Raw genomic sequence first — 10936 nt, 5'->3', positions numbered from 1 at the left:
TTTTTTTTTTTTTTTTTTTTTTTTTGTATTATTGATTAAAATAAGGTACGTAATAAATCATTTTTATATGGACTTCGTACATTTAAACTACTTTCCTAAATTATCTATTTATTAAGGTAATCACCAATATCTGTAACAGGTGTAGCTTTGTTTTATTTGACTTCTGTTTTAATGGGGACATATCATTGTACTTGCCTTCTCTAATTTTTACCCCTAAAAAATAATCACTTTACATTTTACAATCATAAAACTTTCCGAATATCTTCTCTTTTTTCACTCCCCAATAATTATTATAAGTTAAATTTGGAGTCACAGAACTTGATTAAATATTTAACAAAACATATATATATTTTTTAAATTTAATTATAAGGCCCAAATTGAGTTCTAACATCAAATTTTGAGTTGGTTTGATAGGTGAGTTGAGCCATTTGAAGTGAATAAAATTGACAATCCAACCTACCTGACCCTCAGATTGGGTTGTTGAGTTTTTTTTTTTTCTTTTTTTAATTATTTTAAAAGATTTTACCTTAATAATTAAAATCTTGTAAAAACTTAAATATCTAACGCCCTCAAAATGTCAACTTGTAAATAGATCTGCATTTTTTATTATTCATAAAATCAATCCAAATAAAAAAAAAAATTCAAGTCAACCTTTATGATATGGGTTAGATAATTGGAGTCGGTTTGATTAGTCAGGTTATCGAGTAGGAAGTGTAGGGTTTGAGAGACACATTGGTAAATAAGATACATGATAAGGGTGAAATTGTAATTTTGTTAAAATTTGGAAGTGTCTCTGTAGCTATCGTAATCTAGGCCAACCAACGTGTCGGTGGAGACGTAGATTATTACAATATTATAATATGACCAAAATTACATTTATTGCATTCCATTATAAAGTCAAAATTTTGGAATCACTACAAACGCTTCCCATAAAAACAAAGGAATCAATGATGATTCGTTTTTGAAGGAAACGACACGGAACCTCAACACAAGAGACCCAGAAATTGATGAAATTTTGATATCAACCTCACCACTTTGGGGCCGTGGCCGCATAAGCCTTTGTGCGCTTTATACGCTATCTTTACGCCTATCGCACGCACTCAAAGACCCTTCTTCCATTTCCCCGCGTCTTTATCCCTTCTATATATACATACATACCTCTCTTTCTTTTCTCATCTTCATCAACCAACACAATTCCATCTCCATCTCCATCTCCATCTCTCTGCTTTCATAACACTCTGTTCCCGAACATGGCTTGCTTGGTTTCTCGTACCGGAAGGGAGCTGCAAAGATACAATCATATGGGGTTTCGCCAAGTTGTCGGGTGGGTTTAATTTGTTTCTTAATTCCCACCATTGATTTGTTCCTCTTTGTTCTTTCCCTGGAATTTCATTCATTAACATTGAAAAATGATGGATTCTTGCAGTTGTATACCCTATAGATTCAAATTCAGCGAAGATGGGGTGAAAATTCGTGATGCATATGAGGTGCTTGTGATAAGTTCTCAAAAGGGTCAAGGCCTGATGTTTCCCAAGGTACTTCCAAATAAACAATTTCTTGTTTTCCTCAATTGGGCTCTTGTTCTTAATCAATTTTGTTCCCCATTTCAGGGTGGTTGGGAACTCGATGAATCCTTGGAACAAGCTGCTTGTAGAGAATCACTTGAAGAAGCTGGTGTTGTTGGGAAAGTTGAGGTAGGTTCTGTTTTGGGAATCCCCTTGTAAGTAATCCCTGTTTTGGAACAACATCAATGAGTGCTGATTCTTTGTTATGTTACATACAGTCTGAACTTGGAAAATGGAGATTCATCAGCAAAAGCCAAGGCACATACTATGAAGGCTATATGTTCCCTTTGTTTGTTGAGGAACAACTTGAGCTGTGGCCAGAGAAACATGTTCGACAAAGAATATGGGTATGTTCTTGATTCTTAAACAAAAAATCCACTGATTTACATACCAAAAACAGTGTATTAAGTGTTTTTTTTCTTCTTTTTTTTTTTTTTGTGTGGTCAGATGGGTGTAGGTGAAGCTAGAGAAGTGTGTAGACATTGGTGGATGAAGGAAGCTTTAGATATCTTAGTTGAAAGACTAACATCCATGGGAGAGCAAAAGAATGGTGATGATCTGTGATAGAAAGCTTTCTTGTAAATATGGGAAGGAAAAATGATGATGGTTGGGTTGGGTTGGGTCTGTTCATGAGGCTATACCCAACTTTCTTTTGTTCTTGATATGTATCTTCTTCAATTTTGAAAGAATACAAATGGATATGATTGATACCCAATTTGGAGTTAGCTCTCTCAATCAATACTTTCACTTTTCCACACTTGTATCTTTCCTTGAGCCAAACTCTCCATTCCTTTTTAAACACTTTTCTTACTACAAATTGAAGTTATCCAAACTATGTGATTGCGTGTGACTTGACGAACGTTCATACGTGTAAACTATACTCATTTAATTTCATTTGTGTTCTTATTTTTTTCTTGATAGCGAGATCTTTCAACACTTTTCCATTTCTCTATCATATGATATTTGATCATGTCACAAAATGGATAAAGAAAGTCCAATAACATATGGGTCCCAAAAGACCTTTCTCCCCTTACCTAATGTGCAAGCCAATTTGAAGAGCTTAGGCCATGGCTTCCCAAGTTGTTTTGTAAAAAAAATATATAGATTTTCTTGCTCAAAATTAGGATCAACATCACTCCCTATGCAAATCCGAACTCTCTTTTTCAATTGGGGTATCTTCGGATTCTTGGAGGATGACCACACCGAACTTTGTTTGAAATTGTAGGGTAGCATCAAATCATGCTGGTTTGGTTTGGTTCAGTCTCTTCTAGTAGCCCTTCTACTAATTCCAAAAGCTCAACCCGCCCAACCTAATAGCCCAACTATTCAGCTAGCTTAGTCCATTGTCCACGTCAGACCAATATGTCTACACGCACAAGGTCACAACGTCATGATTTTGACATGCTCATGACAAGTCTTGCGAGGAACTCAAGTCTCGTTCACATTTTTAGCCCAACTTTTAGGTTTCGTCGAACCTTAGGCGAGGTTCTCCTTTGCTGATAAAACACAACTCATGTGAAATTTAAGCTTGGTTGGGCACAATGCCGCTTGTGCACGCATGTTCAATCGTCTGTGACTCTAGTCAACTTGTCTCTACCCTTGGCCAAGTCATCTGAATCAACCTTGCCTTTACTCTAGGCCAAGGTCTCTCATGTGCAACGTCGCATCTCATCTTGTCATCATCTTGATTTTCAACAACATGACCCAGGATGCATCGTGATGTCATCCCAAGTTTTAGGATGGCTTCGACCATTGTAGCTTGCTTGAGCATGTCCATCGAAAATCAAGAATTGACCCATGTGTCAATCGTATCGTCGAGGCATCTAGATTCTATTGTGGCATGAACTCTCCCATGTCTATGCACAATCATTTACAGACTCCATACCAGATAGTGGGTGCATACACCAACCTCTGATATATGGGCTAGGGCATAATGTCAACATACCCGAGTCGTTCAACATTTTCCTCCCATGTCTAATTATATTGTCTCTATACTAGACCAAGACATTTGAGCCGACCTAGCCTTACTCTAGGCCAAGGTCTCTCCTATACAATATGCATCTCATCTATCATCATCTTGATTCCCAATAACATGGCCCACACATGTGATGTCAACCCAAGTCCTAAGACAACTTCGACCATCATAGCTTGCTCAAACATGTCCATCAAGAATCAGTCATGTGTCAATTGTATCATCCGAACATCCCAAACATCCCAAACATCCATCCATTTAGGTTCTATCGTGGCATGAACCCTCCTATGTCTATGCACAACCATTTACGGACTACATGTTGGATAGTGAGTGCATATACCAACCTTCAACACATGGGTTGAGGCGCAATGTCGAGACAAATGATACTATCCTCGAAAATCCATTTCAAAGGAAGTCACCTAGATACTCGCCTACACCATGACACACGTATGTGCCACAAGTAGCTCACTTAAGTCACAAGCTTTGAGGTGGTGGAGAGTTGACACCATGTCAACCCCTAAAATACATTATGAGGCATATTTGGTCTGGTAGAAGTAGACATGATTTTGGTGAATCCATATGCTCGTGGAGTGTTCATTATTTTTTTAATTATAAATATAAAAAAGAATTCTAATCTAATATTTAAATCAATAAAATAAGTACTAGCCACTTCTTAAATAATTTTAAATTTCAATATTAGATTCTATGATATAATAGAAATATCAACGGTTTATTTTCAAATCATAAAAAAGCATTATAATTTTCAAATCATAAATAGTCGAAGACCAATTTAAAAATATTATGACTTAGTTTTATAATTTAATCTAAAATTTATGTTTTTTTTTTTTTTTTAATATCTGGTCAGGCTTTTAAGTATCCAAACACTCGGAATTCCGGGGACAGATAAGGTATTCTCGTTACCAAGCACGCCTCTAAGTTCGCATCAAAAAATGGTTTGTGGAGCCTCTTCGCGTCTTCCTTCTGCAGATTGAATGTTAAACCTAGAAGTTCCCGCCAAAATCTGTTGGATTCTTCGCAATTTCGAAATGGATAAAATCTTCCGGATAATGAATATCAATAGTTCAACACATGAATTACTCAATTCCACGCTGAGAAGTCCTAAATATCTCACTCCGCTTCTGCTGTTTCATGGTTCCAACAAAAGTCTGGCCTCAGATTCGGAGCTGGAACTCGATTTTGACAAGCTCGAACATGGATCTTCAATACCCAGGTCTCCAAGAAGCTGGATTTCTGAAAAACAGGTTGATCTCAGAGAGATTTCAAAAGCAAGGGTATTGAATGTTCAGATAGACCCATGGCCGGAGTGGGTGAACTTCATGGAATGTTTGTCAAAGAAAGGGTACTTCGAAGGAGGCGGAGTACCATTTCTGAATGCTGAACTGGGTGCAAAAGATTTCAATCATATTCGGACTGCCTGTCTTGATTTTGCAAGGGATCGGTCTAACCTTATACGGTAATATAGGATTTTGGATAATGCACTCTACATGTTTGATAAAATGCCTGAGAGACCAACCGCAATTTATCAATTCATGTTTTTTTCTAACAAATCTTGTTTTTGGGATCCAAATGTGCTTGCTAACTCCTTGGTTTTGAAGATTGTAGTAAAACAAAGAGGCTAATTGCTGAATTTGGGTGATCCAAACTGTCTATAGTCCCATTCAAGAAGCCTGCATTGTCACATTAGAGACTAAACCAAATTTTATATGATGCTGTGATTTTCTTTACTGTTCTGTCATATTGTTGCACTTTTTGTTCATAACAAATGCTAGATCCAAATCTCTTCACTTGCTAGGCTCTTTGGGCTCGAACATCAATTGCAATGATTTGATAAACTGCTTATTGGGATAGATGTAAATTAAATACCCTAGAACTGTATAAGAAGTTTTCTCCTCGTATCACTCAAACAAATTCAAAGTTATGTTTAGAATTCTAATTAATGTCAAATGGATCCATAGATTATGAAATCAATTAGCCTATGATTTAAATACGTTTTTTTTTATTCTTTTGTTTATTCTTTATTCTCTTTTGAAAAGAAAAAACTCGTTCTTATCCTCATAACTCAAGTTTGTGTAATATTAGTACTCAGGTAAAACTTGCCATTCAAAGAAAAACAAAAATTCTTTCTCGGTATTCCCTTTACGAAAAATTAATCACATCGGAGCATTTCTGCGGTCGAGTCCATTTTGAATTTGATAAAACGTGGCAAACAACCAACTAACTTGGGCTTGAGTACCAAGAAGGATAAGTTTCTATTATATTGTTCATCTATAGTTTTAGTTTACTATTGTCAAATGTCTGAGAAAGTGCGGTATCTTTTCTTCCAGGTGCTTGTCCAGGAAAGAGTTACAGGTGATTGCAGGATGTGGATGCCCAAGCATAGATAGGAAAGTTGTGAACTCAGGGAAGCGTCTCAGAGCACATGTGGGCATTGATGAGGGAAATGTATGTATTGAATTTTCTACTATTCATGCACTTGCAAATTTTGTTCAACCCAATTCATCTTTTTTCAAGCAAAACAGTTTTTATGATTTCTAGACTTTCATCATCTTTAACATGAATAGGCTTCTTAGTAGGTCTGCAGTTCTTGCAACCTGCGGGGAGAATGTGAGAGGGCATATGCAAAGGCATGCGGAGACGGAGGAGGTCGGACCGTGGATGTCATGCGCGTTTTGTTATTTTACGGGCTTGATCACATCTCTGCTATGGTGGAGAACAGACCTTGTGTGGACAAGAAGGCTAATGACTCTGTTAGAAAGCTATTGAAAGAAATTGTTGATTACAGTGCAGGAGAACGTGAATCTGATGTTCTAAAGTCTAATGAGGGGTTTTCAACAGAAAATCATGAGACAAATGCTTCAGCAACACAAGGCGACTGGCATTGTCCAAAGTAAACCCAACTAACTACATTCAAACTTTATATTTCTGAAATGTGCATAATGGATTTCCTTTCCCTTCTTCATTTGGTAGATGCAACTTCTTCAACTTTTCTAGAAATGTCAAGTGCTTGCGTTGTGGTAGTATAGCTCTTGAGAGGCTTCGGAAACGAAACGAGGATCAAGCCAATCTTCCATTGAAGAAGGGCGACTGGATTTGCGACAAGTAACGACTCTCCACGTGTCCTAAAGCTTTTGCAGTGCTTCTTTTGTGTGTGTGTTTGCGGTACTTTTTCTTATGGAGACAGCATTTCTGCAGATGTAATTTCTTGAACTTTGCTAAGAATTCAACATGTTTGCAATGCAAAGAGAAGCCGTTGAATCGACAGCTGAATCCGGGGGAGTGGGAATGCGAATCGTGAGCCATCCTTCTTGCACTTTTAACTCATTTTCTCATGTTCATGATCTATCTGTTTGAATGAAACTGAAGTTAGGCAGTTTGTATAGGTGCACCTATATTAATTTTAGGAAGAACACGCTATGCTTGAGGTGTGATCACCGACGGCCCAAAGCACTAAACACTAGAAACGTTTCTGCTGGACCTAAATTGTGTTCTGGTAAAGTTGGAACCAATGCAAGTAGGAGGAAGAACGATGACGGTTGTATGTGGAGATTTGGTGGAAGTGAGGGTGAAGAACACTGCAGATTTCCGGATTTTCCAAGTGCAGAAAGTGCAGAGAGAAGGAAAGTGGAGATGTTAGAGAGGAGAAGAAGCTTGGAAAATGCAATGGAGAAAGAAGAAGATCTGATCTTGAGATCTGACAATATGGAAAGAAGAATTGAGTTTGTTGAATGTAGTGATGATGAAGATATGATGGAATGGTTTGAACACAAGCCAGAACAACAACGATGATAGGTTGGATGGATACTCATGGAGCAGAAGGGGTAGTTTTGTTTATGAACACACTGGAGTTTGTTCTTCATGATCATCCTTCATACCTCTCTTATTCTTCTGAAACTATGAATTACATCATCATTTGTGGACCATTTTTATTCAATACTTTTTCGTTTAGTTTATCAATCGACTGGGAAGCCTGCCCATTCAAAACATTGCATTTTGACTCTAATTTTGATGACCTCCCTTTGAACGTACTTTTATCTTTAATAAACTCATTAATTTACTATCTTCTCGACAGGATCAAATATTTAGTTGTACGTGATAAGTGGCGTGTTATATTAAATTATGAATTAAAATGATAATTACTGATAAGATTTAAAATTATTATTTTATTAAAATATAATAAGTCAAAAATCGAATTTAATTAAAAACGACAGGAGTCAGATGTGTGGAACCAGTCGACCAATTGGATCAATGGAACGGACGTGATCTGCAGGTGCAGGAAAACTATCAAGGCCGCGAAGCACACGATTACTCTAATTTTTCAACCTTCTGCAGTACTGAACGGCGGTTGTGTGCCTAAATTATTCGGAGTTTCTTTTCTAATTCTCCTTATTCTCTCTCCTCTATCTTTTGTGACACGCTTTCTCTCTCTACAGTTGGGGTTTTATTTTTTATTTTTTATTTTGTCTTTTGGGAACCCTAGTTCAGATACCCTGCTTCAAAAATGGGTGACGAGGCCGCGAAGGTTGTTGGTGAGTGTTCGGAGCCCCCAGTTTTTCCAATTCCACAATTCGACATTTCCTATTTTGTTAGCCTTTTTTTGTTCTTTTTGCTGTCAACCACGATTTAAAACTTCTTCGGGATATTGGAGTTTGTTCTAGTTGTGAATCAACTTTTGTTATGATTTTTTCTTATACTATAGAGTGGAAATTGCAAGCTCTGGCGTTAATGTGTGGAAATTTCGTTAGTGAATTCAGATTTTGTTTTATTTAGCTGACTTTGGAATGTTGTACTCGGGAGATGCTTGGATTTTTTTGTTTACTCCATATTGGAAGGTAGTGTGGTGATATGGATAGATGGTTCTATTCTCGTTTCTTTTTCTGATTCGATCAGTTCGGGTCTGCAGGTTGGGCTCTACTAGCTTGTTGGTTAAATTCTTGGCGTTTTACTTTTGGCTTTATGTTATGTTGTCTGGATTACCAGACTGTTTGAATGGAGAATCTGTTCGTTTGATTTCCATTCCTATCTTCATGTTAACGAAAGTTGGGCTTCTGACTAAAAAATAAATGTAATGTTATTTCTTCAACAATCTGTAATTTATAGAAAAAGTGTAAAGAAACCCGCAAAAGATTGGGCCCGCCTAATGTAAGTTCATTTTTAGCACCATAAGCTCTAACTTGAACAATATTCTATTTTTTTTTCAGTTCCTCGAAACTTCAGATTACTGGAAGAACTTGAAAGAGGTGAAAAAGGAATCGGGGATGGAACTGTCAGTTATGGGATGGATGATGCTGATGATATCTGTATGGCTTCTTGGACGGGAACTATTATTGGGCCGCCTAATGTAAGTTCATTTTTCATCCTTTTGGTTCCTCTTCTTGTGGAGTCTCTGATGGTATTTGGTTCTGCTTTATAAATGTTGATATGGATAGTTACAGACAGCTATGGAAATATCAATTTCTGCACTGTATCAAGTGTAGGATTTCACATAAATGTTTACAAGAAAATTTGTTATCATCAGAATTTAGATAATTGAATTCGAATTGTAGATAACAATGTTTCACAATAATTTGCTTCTTGTATCGACGAATTAGATGCTTTTAGTTTAGGGGTGCGCAGGTTTGGAACCCTATACAAACAAGAGGCTAGCGCGCAATGGCTTTCTCTGATAGGGACCGCTCACACTAGTTCGACCTATAGAAAAGATCATTTTGTCACAAATACAGGCCGGAATTCCACTAAACCTTGTCCACAGCAGACACTATTTTTGTAGTATGAAAACTTGGACACTTTGACTGGTATTACTAGGGAATACATTTGGAATTAATTTTGATGTAAAATATTTAAATTGTAGATGATATTGAGAGATTCTGGTTCTTCTTTCATTACTAGTTCCTTTTTTTTTTCTTTTTTTTTTCCCTTTTAATCTTCTCGTGTTTATTTTATCTCTCTTTGTTTTCTGATGTTCTCTTGGTACCTTTTGGTTTGGGCCTTATTTTTTGTATGCCGTTTTAATTAATTTGAGAAAAATAAGTTGTTCTCTTCGTTAAAAAGATGTCAATGTCGGACTACTAGGTACATCATTTGAGAATAAGCAACCAGTGTGATAATCTAGCTTATGTGCTTAGACTACAGAAGGACCGCAAATCAAGAAAAACCCTATGCCATGTTTATCATCTTTAAATTTTAATATGATTATGAAGATTTGAGCATGCAGTTAGCGGACACTCCTGCCATTTTCGTGCTAAAGGATTGAAATTCAGGAGTTGAAGTATACAAGATCCTGATTTCCTGATTGTATTTAACTTGAAAATTCACAATGAAAGAAAACTGGTATTTTTGATAACCCCTCTCATGTTGATAAAAATGATGGCTTCAGCGTTGTAGTGTCATTGCGTCGGTGGAAATTGATGTATTCTTCTTTATTGTTGTTGTTGGGAGGGGATGGAAGAAATTGTAAATTGAATGTTTTTTTCTTGCTTTTCAGACTGTTCATGAAGGGCGCATCCATCAACTCAAGCTATTCTGTGGGCAGGATTACCCTGATAATCCTCCGAACGTTAAATTTCAAACTCCGATTAATATGACCTGTGTCAATTCAGAAACCGGGGTGGTATGTTAGGATTTTGTGAAGCACTTTTGCTACAATGTGACTGAAACCAAATTGACAGCTCATGTGAATGTGTAGGTGGAACCAAGCCTTTTCCCCATGCTTGCTAACTGGCAAAGGGAGCATACAATGGAGGACATATTAATGCAATTGAAGAAAGAAATGACTTCTCCCCAGAACAGGAGACTAAGTCAGCCTTCTGAAGGTGAGTTTATTCACTTCCTGTTATGGAGAGCACATCCCTCTCATTAGTACGTACAACAGATTGAATATATTTGCATGCTTCTATTATGATAAACTATATATCTTATGAAGAAAAAAAGTATGTGAGCGTAGATGAGACATTATGGCCAGTCTAGGAGGTTACAACCAAGAAGGCTATCTGACTCTCCAGTTGTCCAATACAAAAAATATCTATATGAAAAAATGATTTGAGAAAGTACGCCAATTTGGTGCTAGAAATCTAGCTATATCCCAAAACATCTAGGTTCCTGCATTCTGTCCTTGAAACTGTTTGATTTCTCCTACAAGATCACTTTCATGGCATTAGCTTTTTGGAAAGATTGGTTGGGGAAAACACCCTTGAGACTGCTTTTTTGAAGAGGTCTTTTTGATTGGAAAATGGAGAGCAGGATGAGCCATGTTCAGTGTAGACAGTGGGCCCTCTCTTCCTCGGTTTGCAGTTTACGCCTTTTGAATGGGGAGTCTTTGGATCACATCCTTCTTCACTGGTTTTTTTTTTTTTTTTTTTTTTTTTTTTTTTTTTTTTTTTTT

General features: G+C 36.9%; 2 protein-coding genes across 2 annotated transcripts in view; both read left to right on the top strand.

Moving 5' to 3' along the window:
- Window positions 1–1060: 1060 nt before the first annotated feature.
- LOC111445290 (nudix hydrolase 17, mitochondrial-like) lies at window positions 1061–2317 on the top strand. The gene is made up of 5 exons (XM_023083582.1): window positions 1061–1324; window positions 1427–1535; window positions 1611–1694; window positions 1784–1912; window positions 2013–2317. The coding sequence occupies exons 1-5, from the start codon at window positions 1251–1253 to the stop codon at window positions 2127–2129; spliced, it is 513 nt and encodes a 170-aa protein (XP_022939350.1). The 5' UTR covers window positions 1061–1250; the 3' UTR covers window positions 2130–2317.
- Window positions 2318–4438: 2121 nt separating this feature from the next.
- The window catches only part of LOC111445176, an 8930-nt gene continuing 2432 nt past the window's right edge, over window positions 4439–10936 (top strand). Inside the window, exons 1-10 of the mRNA XM_023083413.1 lie at window positions 4439–5011; window positions 5883–6000; window positions 6132–6445; window positions 6526–6657; window positions 6751–6849; window positions 6939–7335; window positions 8036–8084; window positions 8757–8896; window positions 10040–10165; window positions 10241–10367. Of these exons, the coding sequence (XP_022939181.1) occupies window positions 4530–5011; window positions 5883–6000; window positions 6132–6445; window positions 6526–6657; window positions 6751–6849; window positions 6939–7335; window positions 8036–8084; window positions 8757–8896; window positions 10040–10165; window positions 10241–10367 (1984 nt within the window). The 5' untranslated portion in view covers window positions 4439–4529. The remainder of the gene's footprint in view (window positions 5012–5882; window positions 6001–6131; window positions 6446–6525; window positions 6658–6750; window positions 6850–6938; window positions 7336–8035; window positions 8085–8756; window positions 8897–10039; window positions 10166–10240; window positions 10368–10936) is intronic.

Source organism: Cucurbita moschata, unplaced genomic scaffold, assembly GCF_002738365.1.
Source record: "Cucurbita moschata cultivar Rifu unplaced genomic scaffold, Cmos_1.0 Cmo_Scf00007, whole genome shotgun sequence".
Classification (NCBI taxonomy): domain Eukaryota; kingdom Viridiplantae; phylum Streptophyta; class Magnoliopsida; order Cucurbitales; family Cucurbitaceae; genus Cucurbita; species Cucurbita moschata.
Note: the sequence above shows the minus strand (reverse complement) of the source record. Positions and strands in the feature narration are given on the sequence as shown.

What these genes read in the sequence shown, in the direction of transcription:
- LOC111445290 (XM_023083582.1), top strand. Translation starts at nt 1,251, where the DNA reads ATGGCTTGCTTGGTTTCTCGTACCGGAAGGGAGCTGCAAAGATACAAT. An exon ending in AAGGCCTGATGTTTCCCAAG is followed by an intron (nt 1,536 to 1,610) that starts GTACTTCCAAAT and finishes TCCCCATTTCAG; the next exon opens with GGTGGTTGGGAACTCGATGA. An exon ending in ATGTTCGACAAAGAATATGG is followed by an intron (nt 1,913 to 2,012) that starts GTATGTTCTTGA and finishes TTGTGTGGTCAG; the next exon opens with ATGGGTGTAGGTGAAGCTAG.